The 24,968-nt window shown below is 40.9% G+C and overlaps 1 protein-coding gene and 1 long non-coding RNA gene across 2 annotated transcripts in view; one reads left to right on the forward strand and one right to left on the reverse strand.

Moving 5' to 3' along the window:
* Positions 1–14,727, reverse strand: part of LOC131463435 (uncharacterized) — a 44,425-nt gene extending 29,698 nt beyond the window's left edge. The window contains exons 1-2 of the long non-coding RNA XR_009241042.1: positions 14,608–14,727; positions 12,720–12,917 (exon numbers count right to left, since the gene is read on the reverse strand). This is a non-coding gene — a long non-coding RNA (uncharacterized LOC131463435). The remainder of the gene's footprint in view (positions 1–12,719; positions 12,918–14,607) is intronic.
* Positions 1–24,968, forward strand: part of zdhhc8b (zinc finger DHHC-type palmitoyltransferase 8b) — a 69,516-nt gene that overhangs the window by 36,122 nt on the left and 8,426 nt on the right. The window contains exons 2-6 of the mRNA XM_058635133.1: positions 16,174–16,295; positions 22,576–22,733; positions 23,195–23,367; positions 23,739–23,841; positions 24,174–24,265. Coding sequence (XP_058491116.1) covers positions 16,174–16,295; positions 22,576–22,733; positions 23,195–23,367; positions 23,739–23,841; positions 24,174–24,265 — 648 coding nt within the window. The remainder of the gene's footprint in view (positions 1–16,173; positions 16,296–22,575; positions 22,734–23,194; positions 23,368–23,738; positions 23,842–24,173; positions 24,266–24,968) is intronic.

The following is a 24,968-nucleotide window of genomic DNA, read 5'->3' on the forward strand; positions in this document are numbered from 1 at the left end:
TTTGGCTTTTCAAAGAGCCAATTCTTTTCATTTCCCTTCACCGGTTCTTTCAGCAATCACTGAGCTTATATCATACATTTTTACATCTCATGGCACGTTCAGAGTTGCCCGTGGAGATCCTAACGTTTGCCACCCTAAACCCTGCTGTTATTCAACCCATACTATTTCCCACTGCCCGTGATTAAATCTATATCACTTCGATATCAGTGACTGAGAATTCTCAGCAACAGGCTTTTCATCTCTTGCCCATCTTCCTTTCTTGAGTAAAACTGTGCCTGCAGATTGTATCAGCTGCAGTGAACGTGCCAATTATGCTAATATTAGCCAGTGTGTTTGGCAAGTAGAACTAACCCCTGAGGAAAAGTTTGGTTTGGCTTGCAGGGGCACGCATTTGAGGCTTAAGTGATATCCAAAACCAACTAACACAAGTGAAATGCTCTTTTTCCACTTAGGTAACGCTAACCAAACATACCAGTGTTTGCCAGTTGATGTTAGACGACACATTTGAATGGTTTATTGTGTAAAAAGTGGCGACATGTAATGGTCAGACAAATAGATGTTCACCCCTCCCTTTCCCAAGCATGTCAGGGAACTACATGGCCCTTCCACAAATGATGTCACTCGTTCTTTCTTTGTTTTCGTAATAAGCTTCCGCTCATGCTGTAGAAACGTGGCGGTGCAGAGCGGCAGCCCAAAATACAGATTAAAAGCTCATTCAGAGGCGGCAAAAAACAGTTTTATAAGTGATTATACAACTTATATGAACATATTTATATGTTCTTTATTGGAATTCCACTAACAAACCCTCCTAAATGTTTTTTAAGGGTTTGTTATGCCGCTGTCCAAATAAATCAATCCTCGTCATTATTACGACTGCATCTGAATAACTGTCATTTCCATTTTTGGCTCTTCAGCCTTTGTACTCCAACCTCCCAAAAAACTGCCAACACATGGAATAATCCATTGTGCCTGTAGGGAGGGACGTACCAGTGCAGCGTCGGTTGGCAGCTGCCACCCCTTAAAAAAATACATTGCCACCTCAACTCTCTGCAGCCATACATGGTCACGGGCGCCATACTGTCCGTCCCTCTTCTGTTTCAATCAGCAGGTTTATAAATTCTTCTTCTTCTAGGTTTTAGGAGTAGCCCTTTTTTTTTGGATGGTGGAGTCTGGACACCGTGAAGGTTCAGCGTCAACACCCTATATTTATATTAATAAGGGCTCACTCAGCAGTGGCGTGTGAACGGGTTCTTGATGTGTAAGAACATATTGATGCTCTTTTGTGATATCAATTATGCAGCTGTTCAGTGTTTGGTGTGAATGTGCCCAGTCATACGTGCCACCCTGATGTCCCGCGCGGTGCCTCGCTGCACGCGGGAGCTACAGAGCTTGCATTGAAGACAGGTCAGCCCAGTTTACTGACCCTCCCTCCCCCTGTCTGTCCCTTTCTTTGTTTCCAAGTTCCCACAGAACACTGGTGGGATTCTGCTTAGTGCTGCCAGCCTCTGTTGCGAAAGGGAAATTTGTGTTGTCTTGCTGAAGCACAGTTAATGAATAAGACCCTTTGTCTCGCTCCACTACTGCAGAATGTAGAGCTCCGGCCTGTGCCGACTTGTCATGACAGTGGTTTATCTCTTCTGTGCTTTTTCGAAATGTGGGAAAAGGAACCGCAGATTGTCACAGCTTTCCCAATCTCTGCAGACATTGAAACCGAAAAGAAGGGACATCGTCTATGAGCTGCAAAATGAAAAACCTCGATATCTGGCGCCATGTCAGTTTTCAGCTGCACCCATAGCAGGGGTCTCAAACTCAAATGACCTGTTTTGTGCTTTACAAATAAAGTTGAATTGGATAATTTCAAAATATAAGTGCTTGTTTTAATATGCAACAATACATAAAACATATTTATGATGCAAAATTAATCTATTAATTTAAAAATAAAAACATATAGAAATGACTCGTTACAACTTGATATTGTTTGGAGGGCCACATGTGGGCCCCGGGCCGCCAGTTTGAGACCCCTGACCTATAGTATGTGACCTACAGTGATGGGAGTTTTTTTAGTAACGAGTAATCTAATTAATTACCGTTTCAATCATCAGCCAAAAAATGTGGCGCGTTACTTCAATTATTAGCTCATTGAAGCGGTTTTCATCAGACCAACACAGACGAAAGCAAGCGCAGTCGCACACACACATCGTCACAAGTGAGTAGATGATCAACAACAGGAATGGTGAGCCCGGTTAATCCTAAAGAAGCCTTTTTGAACTGGAGGTATAGCCATTACGTTTTGGTCAATTAAATTAAAGGAAAAATGTATACGTTAAATGCACATTATGCCCCGGACAAAAATGTCTGTGTCAAGCAATTCCGACCTCATGAAACAGCTTTCAACGTCACGCACTTCCACAAAATGAGTGGCCGTTAACACCGAAGGAATCAACTCAAGCTAGATTTTCATTATAATATTCAAATTTATCATAAATAAGTGAACATGCACATGAATTTTAAATTGTGGGGTCCAAATTGTTTTACGAATACATTTAAAATTTACTTGAAAGTAACACAATTGTTACTTTCCCTAGTAACTAGTTACTTTTAAAATCTGTAAGTAACTAGTACATTGTAAATGAAGTGAGAAGCAGCAGCTCATTTTTCTATAGATTTCCATTCAAAATGAACATTCCATTCTTATGTAGTGCTGCTGACCCAGATCGCCCCCCCCCCCCCCCCCACACCCACACACACACACACACAAACACTCTGTATAAAAAATGTCTTTGACAATATACAATTAAGATTCCTGCAGATGTGAAGGAACCATTGAGCTCCTTCTATAGGAGGGAGAATAGACACAGAGGGAGGGAAGAGGAGGATTGCAGGAGAAGACGGTGAGGAAGAGCTCTTCAGAGCACCTGCCTCAGCTGTTGTGCTCCTAATTGATGTAGAAGAACAACTGATAAAAGCGGAGAAAGATGTGTTGAGTGGGACGGATTGGAGTTTGAAGTGAAGGACATTTTGTGCTCACAGTGCACAGGGAAACACATTTGGGATTGGGGTTAATTCATCTTAAATTCATTCAATTCAGAAAGTAGGATAGTTTGAATGGTCCCAAGATGTTTCTTTTTTTATCTGCCTTAAAAAGCTCCACAAATCCAAAGATGCTCTGATTGAATTCTGTGTTCCTGTTTAAACCTCAAAAGCTCCATTATTAGGAAGGAACTTTTAAAGTTGCTGCTTGCATTTCCACATCAATAAATCATTACCACATTCATTGGAGACACAGTCACTTCAAAGACCGGAGCAGATTGGCAGCTACTTCTGAACCTTAACTAGGTTTTACGTTACATGCCAGCTGGCTGCAGGGTTCTTGGAAATTATTGCTCAAATGTTCATTAATGCTACGGAAAAGAAATGTGGTCTTAATTGGGGTATTTGACATTTTGGGGGAATGGCTTTCACACAGATAGTTACATACATACATACATCTCTCTTGAGTTCATTTTGCCAAATGTGGAACAACATTTTGCTCTTTTAAATGTTTTAAAAACACACGCAGATTGAAGCTATTGAGTTTCAATCTGCTAAGTGTAGCTACTTCAGTGGAAGATGCACGCATCTGGATGTAGCCTGTCATAATACATACAGGCATATTATGGGCTGTAATGGAGTCCACCACAACCACCCACAGAAACCTTTCCTTTAAGAGTTCAAAGCCACGGAACACACATGGTCCAAATGCGCTGCGTTGTAAATGACGGGAGAAATAAAACGTGACACACTCCTGTGAGACAGCAGCGTTTCATCCTTTCCTAAACAAAGGCTTATTATGCGAGAGACTCTGTTTTTGGGTCTCATATTTCATCCAAAACAAAGTTGCATATTCTTTTTAAATCACTCTGTAAACTGGGGGGCATTTTCATAGCGTTTATAATATATATATATTATACTGTATAAGGTCTGGCCCAGCCTGTCTCACTGTCAACATGGTATTTCATACTGAGTCTGACTGTGGATTCAATCTCGTTCCACATCTGTCATCATCTGCACTGAATTGTAAAGTACAGCATGTTAAGCTGCATATGGACAATCATTTAGGATTAAGATTTTCATATTCCAACTCTGACTCTGAATATCCCGTATTGTCTTTAGGGAAAGTCCAATAATGACGACTTCTTTTTTTTTTTTACCATGATGTCAAGTCTTTTGGAAAAGGACAGGGCCAGATGTGTTCATATGAGAACTCTTTGTAAGTGATAATAATATCTCAGATTTAAAGTACCAGTGTGTGGGATTTAGTAGCATCTTATATGTGGTAACGTTCCAAACCTGCAATACTGAGCGAGAACCCCTCCCTTTTTTTTCCGCTGTGGTCCAAAAGTAGCGCACATGTGTGCAAACCATTATCTCCATTAATATCACATGTGTTGGTGAGCTCACTGCTTTGTCCTGTATTAACTATTGCACCATCAGAACCATCAAAACAATGTTTTAAGTTGCTCCAGATTGTGCTTTCAGATCTAAAACAGTGTTCCTCAAGCTTTTTATATGGTGACCAGTGGCGGCTGCTGAAATCTTGGCTATATGACCACAATGTGGTACATTTATTTGAATTATTTTAGATGATTCCTATCTTCTTCTTCATGTGAGACTGGTTGGGTGGCGCCCTAGCGCCCTCTATGGACGCTATTGATGGAGACCCATTTTTAAAGATGACAAACCAAGATCAAATTTGTGCATAGAGTATAACTAGTATGTGATGAGTAACACTTGTAAATGCTTTGTTACTCATTCAGTTTTAGTTAAACTGCTTAAAAAGATGTCCGTGAATTACTGATTTAAGACAATGATGTCATACATCGTGAGATGAACCAGACGAGTGGTTACATAAGTTACTGTTGAAAGTTACTTTTGGCTTTTGGTCGTTTTGAACCAGTCTGGTCAATCTCCTCTGACCTCTGGCATCAACGAGGCATTTTTGCCAAGAGAGCTGCTGCTGCTTACTGAATAGTTTCTCTTTTTTGGGGCCGTTCTCTGTAAAAAAAAACAACCCAGACATGGTTGTGTGTGCAAATCCTTGTAAATCAGCAGTTTCTAAAATACTCAGACTCGCCCATCTAACAAAAACAACCATTCCACATTCAAGGTCCCTTAAATCACCTTTCTTCCACATTTTTTTTTTTTTTTACCATGTCTACATGTCTGACTGCAGAGATGCTGACATGTGATTGGCTATTAGTTCAACTGGTGTACCTTGTATATTTACCCAAGCATTCAAAAATAAACAATATAGTTTATTTACATTACATGTACCTATACTATTGTTATGCAATGGTTTAACAAAGCTTTTGACCTTTAACCTTTTAGACCAGGAATTTCATACTCAAATGATCTGGTTTGGTCAGAAAATAATAATTACGATGATACTTCGCATAATTTCAGCAATAAAAGTGTTTGTTTTGATATGGAACTATAAATAGTTCACACTATAAACATATTTATGACGAAAAATGAATCAATTAATAAACAAAAACGTACAGAAATAACTTGTTGATTGGGGGGGGCGGCAAGTTTGAAATCCTTTAGAAACAGATCGGGACAAACGTTTCTATGGAGATTGGATCAGAACAAAAGAGGTAAACCTTGATAATAAAAATATCCTCAAAGTAAGTCGATATTATGAAAGAAAAGTCAAAATTATGAGATAAAGAGTCGTAATTATAAGATAAAAAGTCATAGTTATGAGATATAAAGTCAAAATTATGAGATAAAAAGTCGAAATGATGAGATAAAAAGCCCTAATTATGAGATAAAAAGTCGAAATTATGAGATAAAAAGTCATAATTATGAAAGAAAAGTCAAAATTATGAGATAAAAAGTCAAAATTATGAGATAAAAAGTCGAAATTATGAGATAAAAAGTCATAATTATGAAAGAAAAGTCAAAATTATGAGATAAAGTCATAATTATGAAAGAAAAGTCAAAATTATGAGATAAAAAGTCGAAATTATAAGATAAAAAGTCATAGTTATGAGATATAAAGTCAAATTTATGAGATAACAAGTCATAATTATGAAAGAAAAGTAAAAATTATGAGATAAAAAGTCAAAATTATGAGATAAAAAGTCGAAATTATGAGATAAAAAGTCATAATTATGAAAGAAAAGTCAAAATTATGAGATAAAAGTCATAATTATGAAAGAAAAGTCAAAATTATGAGATAAAAAGTCGAAATTATAAGATAAAAAGTCATAGTTATGAGATATAAAGTCAAAATTATGAGATAAAAAGTTTTTTAGAACATTCCTCATCCTCTTGACTGTCACCTACAGCAGGAGGTGCTGAGGGTGGAGGGAGTAGAATGGGATAGTAATGGCACTCATTGAGTCTTCAGTCTGTTTGTGGTGTCTTAAAGGATTCAGGCTGCTCAGGGTGATTCAAGCCTCTGCTGCTGTGCTGCGTCTTCCTGGGATGAATGATGGTTGATGCTGACTCTCAGCTGCTCCACACTGACACACTGACCAGAGCAGTCATTCATCACAAGTGAGGGTTTAACCGCATCACCCTGACCTACACAGTCTTCTTCAGGTTGATACCTAGAAAACTTAACTACCCTCTGGTAGTGGGAGGAGTATGTGTTGGACATCTCCCTTTGTTTTACTTTAGCGGCAGCCAAGCTCTCCGTCATCCATCTGCTGAAGCAGCCAGAGCCTGAGTGTGTGTACATTAAACTGAGTGATGAAGAGTTCATCAGGCTGATGGGCTCTGCAGAGGCAGACAATCATTCAGTTTTCAAATGCACACCAGAATTTGTCATGGTGCGACACCAGCTGTGTCAGGAGTTGAGCGTGACTCTGCAGCCTTGGTCTATCAGTAATGATTTGGAAGACACATTGTTTGGATAATATTAGGTTGGGAATCACGGGATAGCTCACAATACGGTATGATACGTAATAAATGGTCCATGATACCAATAATATCACGATACAACAATTGTGTGATAATCAATATATTGCAAGACAATCATCTAGCGAACATCTGTGCAGGATTTCTTGTGTTTATACACAACATAGAGGTCAAAGGTCATAAAGTCTACGTATTGAACGTGAATGGAGCATCTCTTAACGTAGCTTTCGCCTCCATTATCTTATCTAACGTCCACCCAAGTTTCCCCTCATTCCTTTGAGCATTTAATTAATATCAATATGAATTAAAATATTGATATTTGCCCTGGTGCATCGATTATATTGCACGAAGAAGGACGACGATATATCACCTAATTGATATTTTGACCCTCCCCTATTAAAGGGCAGTTTCATCCTTTTTTTTCCCTCTTGAAGAATAAACCTAAAATCATTATGATGCTGCTGTATTTGTTTATTTCACATTCTATTACAGAGTCGGGTTAAATTTGACCAGTTTTCAGCTCTTTTACTCATAAAACTTAGTAGCAGTTTCATATATAATATATATATAACACATTTATCTCTGGAAATTTATAAAAAACTGTATATATATTTTGGGTACAGTGGCCCTTTAAGTACGTTGTTATTATTAGTCTCTAATATATCTGAGGTTGGATTGCATCGTCACTGCCGTTGTGCTTTACATTTCCTGGCGTGTGAGATCAGCAGCAAAGACATGCTCGAGTTGTGAACACTATGCTTTCGTAACCCTCCTCCTGTTCACTCAAAGGTGGGTGAGTGTTGTACAGTAAATATCACCAGGACCAGAAGGCAGACACACGCAGCCAATCCGACAACAGGCCGCGCGCCAAACCCGCCTGCAGAGACGCTACATGTCTGCACACAGAGCGATGGGAGCGCGTGTGCTTTCTGCTAGATAATCAGGTATAGCCACGCTGTCACAATTTGGTTAGGTTTTGGCCTCAGAAAAATTTATATGGTGGAAATACGCCTGAAAATAAAGGCAATAAATGGAAAAAATAGACCCTCGAACCATAATAAGACACAGTTGCTGCTCTTTCTCCACTACTTCCATCATAATTACTGAAAGGTACTGCTTCTCACGTGTTGTCTAAAACGTTTGGAAGAACCTGTAACCTTTTCAGCTGCTTTAATAGTTGTGATACAATTTTGTGTGTGTGTGTGTGTGTGTGTGTGTGCCACTTCCTGCAGGAAGTGAGAGGAGAATTGGACTGACCTCACTGGTGTGGATGGATCAGTGTGCACTTAAAGATACAGATACATAAAAGTGTATTATTTAAAAAACCTTGTTGTGAAGACATTTAAGATTTGGGTTTAGATTGTTTGAGATGGTTAAGGTTAGGATAAGGCACTCGGGAATGCATGTGTCCTCGCAGCTGTAGATGTGTGTGTAGATGTGTCTCTCTCCCAGTCTGTGTGTCTCTCTCTCTCGACCATCTGCTGTATTTCTGGAGAACCTCATCAGGTTTCAGATCAGTTTCTCTTGTTTTTTCCTTCCTGCTTCTTTGTAGAACTGCTGAGTCTTGAGCAGCCAGTTGCTGGTTAAGTGTCTGGCAAGTGGCAACATCGCCCTCTGTTTTGGCTGGAGCTAAAAATGTACATTTACTTAAAATAAACCGAGGAATAAGATGCATTGGACAGCTTAATGGACATCTTGGGTATTTGCAACCTTTATTAAGCCGGAATAATAATTCATCTTCCTATTGTATCTGAATCTCATAGTTTTCATCAGCCATTTGAATTTCTTGTATTGTCAGAACTACGGTGACCCGTCTTTACCAGAGAGCATGTGGTTCTTTGTTTGTGCAGTGAGCCTCTACTTCAAATCATGGAACACACGCTTCGGCTTGTTTGTCTGATCGTGCCGATGTAGAAACGTGGCAGCTCGGTGTCCTCTACAAAGCAGTGCACAAACAAAAAGCCATTTTAAGCCATTATACACTTATTTATTGGTATTATATGACATTTCTGAGACAGTTATCCTAGGTTTCTACTGCTTCTGCTATCACTGGAGCCTTGTTGAGGCTGTATTTACTGTCCAACACAGACTGAACAACTCTGTCTGCCGCTTGTTTGAGTCATAACTCTTGGAGTCCTTGACAGGGGCCACATATACAGGCTGCAGTGCTCGGCGCTCAGAATAAGAGTGGCTTGGAATGTGACACAGGGCAAGCCAACTTCTGCTTCGCCTCCCTACATACCAGCCTGAAACTAAATGAGCAGTCCCGCTAGCTGTTAATGCAGGGGAGTCCACGTTAGTCCAGCCCACTCGTGCACAAAGGCCAAAATCCAGATTGGGCTCAACAGAGATGCATATTTGAGGTGGGCAGTTGGACAAATAGAGGTGACTGTCCTTGCTACTGTGATTTAAATACCCACACACATACTTACTACACTTGTCTTTTTAAGCCTGGGTCTTTTCCCAGTAAGCCTCATTTATTCCAACTGACCTATGGCACTTTCCCGTGGGCAGCCTGACAGGAGGCCAGCACATGTGTCGTCACACCTGGGGGAGATTTGCACACTCCACACCCACACACCAGCAAACACACTACACACGGAGGCTTCATCCGTAATACTACTTTTTCATTTAAATATTCTGTTTAATAAACAAATTAAAGTGTGCGTTTTACCTCAGTTTTTCATACAATGGGTGTAAACAGGATTAAACAGAAATGACTACCAACAAGCCGGCGCCACGCCTCTTTGCATTACCGTAATTACACGGTGGTTTGTGCCACTGAAAAAAAAATTCTGAAAGCTGAGACATTGCAGTCCAATGTCAACGGTTATTACGGTAATTTCACTGACGCTGTTGCAGGAAGTCAGCGAATCAGCGTCTTTGCCCCCCCCCCCCAACAAATTTCATCAAATATAAAATTTTTAGACAAACAATCGAAATATTCTATTGTAAATATGGTTTACACTTATTAAAATATTAAAATGCAACTACAGTGGGTTTTTTTCTAAATAAAAATCTTAAATCAAATTCTGCTTTTTTGTTGTTAATACACTAATTTAACACATAAATAACTGCCAGGTATTGAAAGTTCAAAGATTTCCGTAAAAATAGGGCAAAAGCCAGACGGCATAACTGGTCAGTGTGAATGAAGCCTGAGGATGAGAGCGTGTGTTTTTCCATTTCAGTCTCATCACTATTTGTTTTACTGGAGCACACAATGCTGCGGGGGTTTATTCGGTTTATTTTGCAGTTTGTGTGTGTATAAGTGAAAGGAGAGGTGGATCAAATGTGTGTGTGTGTTATACTTCACAACACATATGGAGAGTAGGAGGATAAAGGAAAGTAATGTGATGAAAGAAAGGTGATGCTAATCCCCTCCCATTGACACACTCACACTTACAAGCACACACATGACCTCATTCCTCTCCCATATGGAAATATTTGTCTTTATCAGCGAGTGAGATCCAGCTGGTGGTATCTGCTCTCACACAAAGCTTAACCACATTAAGAGACTCTGCAGGGAATTTATGTTTCCCCGTTTAACAAAGCTTTAATCCTCTGACTCACTTGTATCTGAATGCTAATGTATTGTGCATTCGCAAATCAAATTTTAGACATTAAAGTTCTTGGTGCATTTCAACTACTGATGTACATTTGGAGTGAAACCTTTCCATTAAACATGAGCCTCGTACGCACCAGAATAAACTGCTTATTTATCGAGTTGAAGCTACAGAAGTTCTTTCCCAACAGGCAATGAAAAAGTCAGTGATGAATATGTAAAATGCAAAGCATGTGGAAGCACATATTATTAAATACCAAAAAGACTTCTTATGCCCCGTATGAAAATGCTAATTACCCTGAGATTAAATGCAGCTGCTATAGTTAAGTCATCGTTCCTCTGTTGTCCAGAATGAGTCGGAGAGTCCCTCTCCAATAAAAAAAATGTGTTTAACTCATTGTTTCTTCACTTGGATGATCGTCTTGCTGCTTTTACAGTTTCCAGCTGACAGTGGAAAGTTTCTTTTTGCTCAGAATGTCAGTTTAAAGGCACTGGTATGGGTTTGCATTGCACAAATTGCGTCATCAACGCGCAGGCTGTACGTGCAGCCCAGATTTTGGCACCGTGCGCAAAGAGGACGTTGGGTATGCATGTCCAAACTGGAAACTGAGTATTAAGCCCTGCTCACCAAGCAGAAAAAAACATTTTGACAACAGAAGAAGAAGTAGTTGCCAAAGATAGTCATCCGAGCCTCGACCTGGTGACCCTTGAACCAGCTGACACCCCAACTGCCCGACTGACAAGCTCGGAGGGAGCTGTAGCATCGTTGTCTTCTTCTTTAGTCGGAACGCGTCCTATTCCCTGCTTCCAGATTTTTACCGCCCGCCTGATGGTGACATGAGATACTACAGGACCCTGACGCACGAGTATACCAGGGCCTGCGATTTGCGAGGAAGTATACCAGGGCTTTAAGATGTAAACACTTTATACTTTCTTGAAAATAAGCTTTTAACCCCCCTGTAATCTGTTAAACAGCTACTAGTTAATTAACAAATTAACATTATAATGGTATATTGTGCCATTAAATCTATTATTTCATCATTTGATAGGGACAAGGCGGAGCTAAGGTGGAGCTCTCGAGGTAAACTTACTGGTGGGGTGGTAACATTCGCGGTGAAATGCGCATGCTGCCGTCATAATGCGCAGGGAATTCAACATTGCGTGTTTTATCGCCTATACTTACACTAAGGGGGACCACGAAAAAAGGACTGAGTATTCTTTTTCCACACTTTGGCGACTGGTAGGGCCTCCAGAGTCCCAAATATAAGTATTAAAATCATTAAAAAGTTGATTTTGCATAATATGTCCCCTTTCGGGTGTTGTTTTGGCTGTGGTGACTCGTGATGGCTGTCGGTTTGTAAACATTTGTAACAACCAAAAATACAATCAGAGCATGAGCATATGCAACACAGTGACTAGAATGTGCATCTCTGTGAAGTCACTGCACATCTCCAACAATAGATAATGTAAGGAGGGAAAGAGACGCATGATGATCAATCTATGCAGCTCTTCTGCCATGACCTGCCATGAACAGCACTGCTCTGCGCCTCCAGCAAACATCCCTGGCGTCTCCACTGACAACAGGCCTGCTGCTGCTGCTTCTGCTGCTGCTGTGTGTGTGTGTGTGTCTGTTTGTGTGTGTGGAATACAAAATGCCATGTGTGTAAATGCAGAGCTTCAGGTACTTGTTTGCACCCGAGACTGGCAGCTCCCACGGGGAGAGTGTAGTGAGTAATGCTGGCATTCATGAATCGTGTGAAGAGTAAAACAATTCTGACAGCGAGCTGTGACATATTTCTGAATATTACTATATGCAGATCAGGGCTGGAATCTTGAAGCTGAGTGAGAACCAATTCCTATATTCTAATCGTGATACATGTATGTAAATTGGCTGGAATAGATCTCAGCAGGCAGTGTGCAGCAGGGCAGGCCTTCCATGTTGTCCCACTGGGACAGCTTTAATGAACTAATCAATGGGATGACATAGCCACCATGTGCTGTAAGTGCTCCCGGTGGACTGACAGCATTGTCTAATGTTACACTTGTCAATCACTCTTGCTCGAAAGCACCGCGGTGTTTTACGGGGATGAGTTTTTCATCATCACACTGTGACTCACTGAAAATAATCTACTGTTTCATACAAAGTCAACCTTGAAGTTGGATGGAGTGATAAGTGCTGGTATCACTAGAAATTAGTTTTTTACGCAGTTAAGCAAGGTTCGAAGCGAGGACATCCGAGGGAGAGACTCACCATAAGGTCGCTGCTCCTTCATGTCAAGAGGAGTCAGTTGAAGTGGTTCGGGTATCTGGTGAGGAAGCCTCCTGGCCACTTCCCTTGGGAGGTGATCCAGGTCCCAGAGAAGACCACACTGGGGAGGGAGTGTCTCAGGGTACTCTCAGAGGAACTGGTGGAGGAGTGTCATGGGCTTCCCTGCTGAAGCTGCTGCCCCTGCAACCCAGATAAGTGGGAGAAGACAGACAGACCCAGATTATGTGATGGAGAGTCAAATTACTACCTTGAGTTGGACTCAAGCTGGCCTGGGTGCTCTGCTCATGTTACCAACACCCAGAAATAATAGAAGAACCCTGTAAACAGTGATAAACACGTGGCGAAATCCACACAAGGACATTTGTTGCACTGTCAAAGACTGGTTTTATGCTCCGTCAGCTTAAAGGAAACAACTGGCCACAAGTTAAACTGTAAAACGTCTAACATTAAGAAACAAAACCACTTTATTAAATACATGACAATCGCTTGTGTACTGGGACAAGGACAGCAGTCCAGTTGAACAGAAAGTCACGCTCCAACCATAGCTTGACTTTCTGTCGATACTCTGCGTCTGTTCTCTGCATGACTCTGTTTTGTCTTTGATCCCCACCAGCAGCAGGCCCAGAGTTACTAAAACATCAGATAAAAGAGTAACTTCAAAGACAGGTCTGCCTTTTCTACTCCAATTCAAAAGAGGGGGCAAATAAAGAACAGGAAGATTTGAGTAGTTGAATTGCTTTGCGATGTGTAGTGGCTCTGTAGATGGCTTTTATGATAAATGTGATTGTTTTAGATCTGTGCCAACAGATCGATCCTACCACTTTAAAAAAAACATTTAGGTTCTTCATTAAGTACCTAATTAGGATTTTCCTCCCTCCCTCTATAGGATTTCCACAGTTTATTTCAGTGTTCCAACCAGAATTGTTTTTAATCAACAGACTCGAGGCCTGCATCTTTTTTGGGTGACTGTCAATCCACTCAGGTTTCCAGAGGATTTGTGTCCTGAGTGTTTTCTTCTTTTTGGTAGAGAGAGCTGGATTATCATCACGAGGAGGCCAAAGTGTTACCCTTAATCTTAATACTCAAAGACAGACATCTGTATTACTGCAGTGACTGAGGGTTCATCAGTTCGCTGAGGCTAAGACTCAGACTTTTGAGTGCCTGAGCTGATAACTGTGTCTTATTGGTGTAAAACAGACGCAGCATCATTGTTGCCCACAAATAAGATGAGCTCCGTTATTATTATTATTATTAATTTTTATTATTTGTATGCTGCATCCTTGAACTGAATGCTCTGTCGAGCATGAAGTCACCTCTGAAACATTTCTGTTTTCACTCGTGTTTGCAGACATACTCGTGCAATGTTGCTGTTGCCTCTGGCTGTCAAATCACTTCCTGTGTGCCTCGTGGACGTGTCACCGGGTGACACTGCTGAATTTTTCTGATATATATATATTTAAAGGTTACGCACTACAGTTTTCAATCGGCATTTCGGAAGAAACTGGTGAATTAATCTATCATGAATATTGCTGGACAAATTTCTGTTATTCAAAAAGGAAACAATGAACTGAAGCTGTATTGTATGCAAGGTTATCTAAGCCTGAGTGTCACCCAACTGGGGAACCTGGGAGGTTCTGCGTAAAAAAAAAAAGAATTGTGAACAAGATGGCGTGAAAAGTGAACCCTGAGAGATTATATTGATGCTGTGCATCAAATTAAACAGCAGAATCTGGGCTACAATGCTATTTTTATGTGACAAACACAGCTCAAATTACAACTAAATGAAGTATTACATATCAAACTTCGTACGGAACCGCTGTGTCAACCCACTCGCCGCATTTCGCCGCTGTAACTGTAAAATTGCTCTTACCTTTTGATGTTTATCCGCGAAAAAGGTAGATTTTTCAGTGAAAACAAAACTCCTGTCTCTCAGACGGACTTCCTGTGTTACACTCAAAACAGTCCGGGTGTCTCTAGCTGACGTAAGGACCCTATCCAAAAGCAGCAGCCAGTCGCGTCACGTCCGGGCGTTCTGCTGCTTCTCATTGGCTAACAGAGCTGTCAATCAAGGCCAATAAAGAGAGACACAGCTCAATTGAGCCCTCTGCTGTTCGTTTTTGGAATGGAAAATATGTAGAATTATGCTGGAACTTTGATACAAAGCTATAGAGTGTTTTATTGAAAACTAAGCACAATTTTAGTTATTTTTATAAACACTCAATCCAGCTTCAGTTAGTTATCGTTTCTAACCCTAGTTTATATTTTTATTTCAGTTTAAAAAATGTTTTTTCAATTTTAATTTTCATTATTTCATTAGTTTTCTATTGTATTCTTTTGTATTTTGTTTATTTATTTACTTTATTAGTATTTTTTGAATACAAAATACAAGCTTGTTTACACATCGCCCGGTTTGTATTACAATGAAATGCAAATTTAAATTTTTTTCTTTTAAATCTCTGTGTGTTTTGATCCCCTGCTGTGAAGAGATAAGCATCATCCCCAAGCTCTTTCCAGAACTTAACCTCAGACAGAACCACACTCATTATATTACAGCACTTTTGGCAGCAAAAATGCTCCTTCGGTCCGATTCATTAGGTCCAAACACTTTGATGAGCTGCAGGCTTTTCTGTCCTGGTTGAAGTATCATGGTAACACAAGCAGTAAAAGTGGCTTGTACACAGTGTTGATGATGGTAACCAAAGTCTGTGGTCTTAACCAGGCTTTCAGTCTCAGTCACATTTCCCTCCCACGCTGTCGACTCCCACACCACTACGCTCGCTGTCAGCTGCTCGCCTTTCCTTCCTCATCTTCAACAAAGAAGTTCCACATATTGGAAGAATGAATCAAGCCCACACTCAAACCAGTGTGCGCTGGTCAAATCATGTCTCTCTCTGCAGCCACTGCTCTAAATTATTCAACAAAGTAAGCAGCAGGTGGGGTGAGGGGAGGACGTATGGATTGAAGATGATCTCTGGGTACAGTCAGGTGAAGATGCCATCATTACTCATCTCCTGATAGCGATATAAATTCATGAACACATCGTCATCGTCATCATTCTGAAGGTGGAGGCCTCACAAACTTGAATACGACTGACTTTATGATGAGTGGAACGCGCCTTTGTTGTAATCAGGACATCCTACCGCTCATTATCTGTAGCTAGACTGGGCTATAATTCACTAAAAATATACTTTATGATATCGTGATCTAATTTTCGTCAACATTAGTGGAACAAAAGTTCAATATATTGATCAAATATTAAGGCTCTATGATGCTCCACTGTCTCTCTGCTCAGTGAGATCTAATTATGAGTGTTGATCTAAGACTTGCAAGAATGAAAAGGACAATGTCATAATTATTACTACTTAGACTGGAGCAACAGAAACGTTTTTTAAATGTGTTTTTTTTTAAACCTGTCTCCTCATGTGTGTCTCTGCAGGTGCCCCTGGTTGACTAAAGTGGTCTCTCCCGTTGTGCCTCTCTACAATGGCGTGGTCTTCCTCTTCGTCTTGGCCAACTTCAGCATGGCTACCTTCATGGACCCTGGCGTCTACCCCAGAGGTTTGTATGAATAGACATGCAAATTGAAACAAGGTTCAATGTTTTTTTTATATTTTGGATTTCTCTAAACTAACCTTTTGGTGGTAAAATATCTATATTTTCTTGCTTTGTCCACAAACTAAAGATTGAGATCAAGAAAAACTCTTTAAATCCAAATGCGTGATTATCGAAAGAGTTGATTATTATTTTAAAGTTGATCTACTAAAGATTATTTACTCAAACAATTACGCAAATGCAGTGATAGACTCATCAAAACAGCAAAGGGTGTAAAAATGACAGGTGTAGAAAAGGTAAAAAAAGCAATGTGTTTTTTTGCTTATTGTTCCCATAATAAGGCCAGAAAATGTCCAGTCAGTAAGTGCTTTTGCCCATGAATAACAGTTATTGACAGTTATTTACAGCTTACTGCATGTTAAAGTAGTGTATTCACAATTTAAAAAGAAGAAAAACCAAAAGTTTTATTCAGAAAAAAACACTGTAGTTTAAATGAACATAAATTAAATAAAACATATTTCAAATTACATTTGTTTGAGTCGCTGATTCGCCTGCTTCCTGCAACAGCACGAGTGAAATTACCGTAATAACCACACGTTGGCTTTGACGTGCAACTTCTCAGCTTTCAGAAACTGTTAGTATTTTTTTTCTGATTGCACAAACCGTTGTGTAATTACGGTAATACAAAGTGAAAACCCTGCGATAGCTCTGTGTTAAAGGGTTAAAAGTATTGGAGCACCTCACACTTCACACTTCTCCCTTATATAGAGGTAACATCACATTTCTCAGAGGATTTCATTACCCCAATTACCTGCACTCGACGCTGGTGGAAGTTCTACAAGCCTTCGTGAAGCGAGTTGCTCTGAGTGTACTTACTGTCCACTGCTGATGCACACTCCCTGTCCTCAACACAACCTGAGTTAAGTAACGTTGATTGAAGTCATCCCCAGGGATGTCGGTAATGTGCTTGTAAATGATAAGCACCTGTCTTCAGAACAAGCTTTCCCTGACCGTAAAGTGGGTAATAATCATGGGCTTGTATAAAGCTCAGTTTATCTGCTTCCCCCGGAGGTGACGGTGGCCTTCTGCTGCCTCTGCTGCCTCTGCCCTGCTGCGTTTTATGGACAACTGAGGGATGAGTTGTTACCTAAGCTCTTGATGTTATATCTCAGGGGCAGCAGACCCACCAGTGAAGCTGGATTTTAAATGGCATCTTGCTCAGAGAACCAACCAAGGAATAATCATTTCACTCTGTTATTTGAGTTTAAAATAGGCCTCTGCTTTGGAAGCATAAGTGCTGTTGGTTCGGCAGATGGTTTACCTTCACAATCGATTTGAAGAGACTTGAGAGCCATAATAACAGAGCAATCTCCCACTGTGAAAACTGTTTATTTCTGTGCTCTACCGTCTGTTTCCCCCTCACCCTCTCTCCTCCTGCATCCTCTGTGCGTTCAGCTACCTGCACTTTTATTGCACCGCGGAGTCATTTTCCCCCCCGAGTCGAAGCTGCGTAACAGGTTGTTTCAATGTGCCCTTTGATCAGCGGAGGACAAAAACCAAAAGGCTCAGCGCTCAGGTGCACAAACAGAGTTGCAGCAAGGACAACAGCAGCAGCGCCACTTGTTCTTTCATTATAGTGTCGAGGGGAAGAGTAGGCTACACATATTGGAACCCACTTTTTAAATGGTCTGTTTTGCTATCGCTCTTTTCTAGGCTCGATGACCACTCAAAGCTGCTTTATACTACAGTTTTTGCCATTCACACATTCATTCATTCATTCATTCATTCATGTGCAGCACATTTTCAATCACACATCTTTCACACGCTTTTCCACTACACGGTGCCACCGCGCCTCGCCTCGCCACAGCTGGACTCTACATGGTTCAGGTAGAGTTTCCATTACAACATGGTACCTCCTCAATGTGGGCAGGGTCATCATAGTATCATTGTAAAGCAGTTGTTTTCAGTGTAGCTGAATCATTAGAATCAGTTCATTGCAGCTCGTCACTCGCGATCACAGGCTAAATACAACCAGACCCCTCTGTTCAATTATTGAGATTTGAGACGTTTCCGTGCCAAATGTTGGAGATGAACCCACGTTTTCAGGATTGTTAAGTCTTAATTCGGTTTGATTCTTGCGACAACACCCTCTGACCAATCAGTGGCCGGCAGTCTGACGACATCACGTTAAAAAAAGTAGCAGGTACCAGGTACTAGGCGGGAGGCGGGACCATGTAGTGGAAAAGTGTCAATGTAGTCTAGACAGGAACTGAACCCACCATCCGCGCTCCACCACTGAGCCACCGTCGCCCCCACTTTTTAAAGATGAAGAGCCAATTCCCAACTTTAATCACGACAAAAGCAAATAATGTGTGACAAGAATCACAACTTCATTTCATGCATTCATTTTAAAAAGCCTTAAACATAAATCTTAAAGCTAAAGTTTTTGTTGTTGTTGATATTTGTCCTTTAACTGAAGACTATCTATGTGAGGGAGCCTTTGAGTTCCCTCCGTTTGTCTTGACATGACATAAATCACTTCCTGTGTGCAGCTCATATCAATCTAAACACACACAGTGAGACAGTGAGACACAGAGATAGAGTCGTGTGGAGGCTTAATCAGCATTGTGCAGTATCAAGTTGTTTGATAATGGTTTTAAATCTCTCGTGATCCATCTGTGGCTCCCGACCTCGTCTCTGTGAACCACTGCTCTGCACCTGTTGCCTGTGTGTGTGTTGTGAAAGAAATTCTTGAGTCATCAGTGTTGAGTAAATCATATCTTTACTGCATGCATGGATTTCTGCATGGAGGAGAGACACTGTCACCAAGGACGGTCTAAAATGGTCTCTCCCCTTCCTCCAAAAAGCTTCACCACTTATACAGAAACATCAAAGTAAAACAACAACAGACACAAGAAACAACGTTTATGACCCCCTGAGATGTCACCTAATGTTTACGACGAATAACAGATGCCATTTGTTGAAACCCTAAGTTGACCCTTCCTTATCATACACTTTCCCGAGCCTCCATTCACAGCTTGACTGTTAGTTGTTGTCTTTAGAACATTACAGGACGCAAGAAGAAAACCAGTTATTTCCCACATTCCTCCCTTTTGACACAAAGTGTCAACATATATTTGGGAAATCACATGGTCTCATCAACTAACTCTTTCTATGACTACACATGGCAAACATATTAGTATAGGTTAACTATTAATTCTCAGTACGTAACAAGAAAAAAATAAAACAACACCAAAAAAAACCCAAAACAAAACAAAACATCAAAACAAAACAATTCTATTCATACTATCTCTTCATCTGAATTATCTCACTATATGGGTTCCCTGAGGCCTATTCTGAAATGTGACACACATTCAATTCACAATCCTTACTTTGTTCACAAGGTACTTTCACATACAATGGTGTTCTGTCACCTCCAAGTACTCCCCCTATACACCTATACACAGAAGCTTGCATACAAGTGAGTGCACACAAAAAAGTACAACAACAAAAAGTTATACAAAACACACCCAATTAGCACAGGGATACACACATGAACAATCATTTCATCCCAGGGACCAAATTGTTTATTTAACGATCTGTTGAAAGTAAAACCTTATTTCGTTCAGCGTGCAGAACGTGTGTCCAGATATTCGCTATTGTCCAGTTTCCCATCCACCACATGTAGTCATGACACAATCCTTGAGGCTAAGGTGATCGTATGCCTCATTTTCTGCGTCGATGCCAGAGTGAGCTGCCAGAGTGAGCTGCAAAAACAGTTTCCATACGAGTGCGGTAGTCAGCTGCTAACTCACCCTCCTTTTGTTTTGTCTTGTGGATCTCTGACCAACACACTCGGTCGGATGTTGGCCCATCTGAGGTTAAAACACCTCCGACACACAGCTTCTACCTCCTCTTCATCCGTTGGCCGTGGCTGTGGATTTGGGAATGTCAACATAGGCATCTGGTGCACGTTTCCTTTGTCCCCTTGACTCCAGAGCCAGTAGTCAAAAGAAGCTGCTAATGGAGAGGAGACATGTCTGGGAAAAGCAATGTGAGCTGGTTGAGTCGTAATATCAGTCCCTTTGTTTTTTCTCATAGATGTTGGAAGGGTTTACAGATCAGGGTACAGCTTTGGCTTCTTCTCCTTTTCCCCTTCAGAGTCCTTTTGGGATTCAGCTGTAGGTGATTGTTCTGCTGTTTGTCTTTGAGGGAGGAGGGGGTGCAGACACGGGGAGAACATATGGAGGAGGCAGATTCACTTCTCTGGCCCTACGTCTCTGTCTACCTTCTTCTCCTATCTCCTGTGTTAACATTCATCCTGCAACAGATTTTTCTTCCCTCAGAGCTGCTTCTCTTTCCCATTTCTCAAAAACTTGCCAATCTACCTTCTTCTTTACTTTCTTTTCCTTTCTCTCTTCTAACAATACCCTACACCTTTTCAAACAATCAGTACTTAATGTGCCTATTATAGGAAATACTTCCTCGGTCAAATGGTGCCAGAGTGGAACATCTCCAACAACACTTTTACCCCATTTCTCTTCTTTATTTACTTAATATGGTAATAGCCTAACGCTCATGCTATAATAACTTCAACTAAAAAATAAAAAACTCAAACAAACTTCACAGCCTGCAATGACCCCATATCAAAAATAGCTTTTCCTCTTCAACACAAGCTCTAAAAACTGATCTTATGTCCACACATACATAAAACAACACAAAACAATACGAGACAACACATAAACAAAATTTCTAAATTTTACTCAGTCCCAATTTTAAATTTATATGTCGACTTTAAAATAAATCCTAATCTTAACACCTTTTTTCTTAAAAAACGTTTCCTCTTCTTCTCACAGAACAACACAAAACAATACAAGACAACACATAGTCCAAATTTAAATTTTACTAAGTCCCAATTGTAAAAATATATGTCGACTTTAAAAGAAATCTTAAATTTAACACTTTTCCCTTCTTCTTTTTTTTTTTTTTTTTTTTAACGTTTGTTCTTCTTCTCTTTAACTTTTTTTTATAATTTCTATGCTCAATTTTCACTTAGTAGAAGAATACCATGTCTTACAGTTTCTTTCGAAATCTGGCACCGTATATTCAACTTACTGTTGTTACTTATTGGCTGAATTTATTTTTTAATTTATTTTTTTTATTTTAATTCAGAGCTTCAATTCCACACAGGAATTAAATGAAGCTAGTCTCCAAATCACACAGAAATTATATGGAGACGGTCTTGGTTACCACAAAGGAATTACACCAGACCTCGATATTCAACCACACAGGAATTATAGAATATCTTGATAGCCTACCACACAGGAATTACAACTATCTACCTAGGTGTCTAGTCTTCAAAACCACACAGGAATTATATGAAGACGGTCTCCAAACCACACAGGAATTATATGGAGACGGTCTCGGTTAACACAAAGGAATTACACCGGACCTCGATATTCAACCACACAGGAATTATAGAATATCTTGATAGCCTACCACACAGGAATTACAACTATCTACCTAGGTGTCTAGTCTTCAAAACCACACAGGAATTATATGAAGACGGTCTCGGTTACCACAAAGGAATTACACCGGACCTCGATATTCAACCACACAGGAATTATAGAATATCTCGACAGTCTACCACAAAGGAATTATAACTGTCTACCTGAAAATGATTTAAAAAACACCGTACTCACTTTTTAAATAGATGGAGCGTCCGCTGGTCAGCACCCGTTTCTGACATCAAGCAAATTCCTGTCCTCCTTTGTGGAGCGGAATTTTTCCTTACCAGTAATAACCTTCAGTCAGAACCCAGGCCCTGAGCATTGGAGCGTCCATCCCATCCTCGTCGCCAAAATGTGAAAGAAATTCTTGAGTCATCAGTGTTGAGTAAATCATATCTTTACTGCATGCATGGATTTTTGCATGGAGGAGAGACACTGTCACCAAGGACGGTCTAAAATGGTCTCTCCCCTTCCTCCAAAAAGCTTCACCACTTATACAGAAACATCAAAGTAAAACAACAACAGACACAAGAAACAACGTTTATGACCCCCTGAGATGTCACCTAATGTTTACGACGAATAACAGATGCCATTTGTTGAAACCCTAAGTTGACCCTTCCTTATCATACACTTTCCCGAGCCTCCATTCACAGCTTGACTGTTAGTTGTTGTCTTTAGAACATTACAGGACGCAAGAAGAAAACCAGTTATTTCCCACAGTGTGTGTGTGTGTGTGTGTGTGTGTGTGTGTAAAACCTGTGTGCGCTTCTCCACAGCGGACGAGGACGAGGATAAGGACGACGATTTCCGGGCGCCGCTCTACAAGAACGTGGAGATCAAGGGCATCCAGGTCCGGATGAAGTGGTGCGCCACCTGTCACTTCTACAGGCCGCCTCGCTGCTCGCACTGCAGTGTGTGTGACAACTGTGTCGAGGTCTGTGTCTGTGTGTGTCTGTCTCTGTGTGTGTGTGTGTGCAAACGTTGTACAAATGTATACATGCATTACTCCCTAAGACTAATTTACATAATTAGGTCAACATGAGCGCGGCGAATGATTGATTATATAAACACAATTACGTCTGATCTGCTGAGATTTAGAGTCTGAGGCGTGTACTAAATACAAATCCGCACGCTTTTCCACAACGTTTGTAATATTTCGTGATGAAATTAAAGATCAGACTTCATCATAACACGCAGTACGGGCTTTCAAATCCTCTATGAAACAGGATGTAGAATTATATATCATACTATCTATTATCTAACATGAGACTATGAAAACAAGGAAGCGATGTAAAAGGTCAGGATTACACGAGTATATTCAGCATTAGTATCTATTGTAGTTACAGCTTATAATATTGAATATTTTTGTGACTGTAACGCTCTCCTTCTCCCCAGGACTTTGACCACCACTGTCCCTGGGTGAACAACTGCATCGGACGGAGGAACTACCGCTACTTCTTCCTCTTCCTCCTCTCGCTGAGCATCCACATGATGGGAGTTTTTTCCTTCGGCCTCATGTTCGTCCTCCACCACAGAGAGAGGCTAGGATCACTGCACACGACCGTCACGTATCCTCCCACTTTGTTTAGAAAATGGGTTTGAAGGCAGTGGTTTGGCAAGGCTTTTAAATATAGACAAATGTTTGTTAGTTAACCCATCGAGTCGTTTCAGGGTTGTTATTTCCTGGACTGGTGCCGTCTTCATGGGGGAACTCTTTGAAATGGCCTTAGAGCTGATGCTCCCTCAGGCTGTGGCCTCCTGCAATGACCCCGGCCTCTGCTGCGTGTCTGTCCTCCTCTCTCCACCTGACATGATCGTCCATCCCATCTAATAACGTCTTCAAAATGTTACCTTTCAGTACGGGATTTTTTATTTACGGTACATCTTGTAATGTCATGCTCTCGCGCTTGCTCTTGTTGCCCTTGACCTCCGCGCCCAGTCTGGTGGTGATGTGCATTGCGGGGCTTTTCTTTATTCCAGTCATGGGACTCACAGGTTTTCACATGGTGCTCGTTGCTCGAGGTCGAACAACCAACGAACAGGTGAGCAGACGCCCGCAGAGGAGAACATGCCTGTCCTGAGACGCACACACACACACACACACTCACAAACCGTCAACACCTGGCGCTGCCTCAGTGTCGACATGTGAACGTGCTTGAGGGCAGCTTTGAAATATTTGTAGAATCTTAAGAATCACTTCTTTCACTGTCCACACAGTAAACGCACACATGCTGTAAAAGGAACGGATAGCACGGAAGCTAACAAACGGCACACACATCCATTATGAATCACCCTCTTTATATTCACACTCTGGACCTCGGTGTCGATTTGTGTGTGTGTGTGTGTCTGAGGCCTCACGCTTTGTCTCCCTCAGGTGACCGGCAAGTTTCGTGGAGGAGTGAATCCCTTCACCAGGGGTTGCTGTGGCAACGTGGAGTATGTCTTATGTAGTCCTCTGGCACCTCGGTAAGATGTGTGTGTGTGTGTGTGTTTGTGTGTGATCATGCACATGAAGGTACAATCTAAACAGAGCCTATAACATCCACACTATAACACCGGTGCAGCACCATCTAACAGCAGCAAGACTAGCAATTCATGAGTGTGTGTGTGCACCTGGTATATTCCCTATGTTGTGGGGACCTACATCTGTTTACACAGTCACATTATGGGGCCTTATCTTCCTTATGGGGACAAAAATAATGTAAATGACTACATTTTTTAGGTGACTGAGGTCAGGGTTAGGTTCAGGTCAGAGGTCAGGGTTATGATTAGGTCAGTAGTATTTATGGTAAGGGTTCGATTTAGCCTCCAGGAAATGAATGTAAGGCAATGCAATGTCCTCTGAAGTCATGGAAACCAGTGTATGTGTGTGTTTGTTTGAGAGAATTGATTCAGTGTGTAGAACAAGAGTTAATGGGAAACAGAGCACAGAGCGAGTCAATGGGTTTTTCTCTCCTGCTCGCTATTTATGTGTGTGTGTGTGTGAGTGAGTGAACACCCATTCTATATCATATAGGGATAGACCCCATCCCATAAAACTCAATCGTGTGACTGCAGAGAGACAACAGCAGGTGGAGTGAAATGCTATAACTGTCTATATGTTAAGTATTGTTTTTACATACAACAGTGAATCACTTAAAAATCCATGCCTTAAAAATGCTCCAATAAC

Source organism: Solea solea, chromosome 8 (assembly GCF_958295425.1).
Source record: "Solea solea chromosome 8, fSolSol10.1, whole genome shotgun sequence".
Lineage (NCBI taxonomy): Eukaryota > Metazoa > Chordata > Actinopteri > Pleuronectiformes > Soleidae > Solea > Solea solea.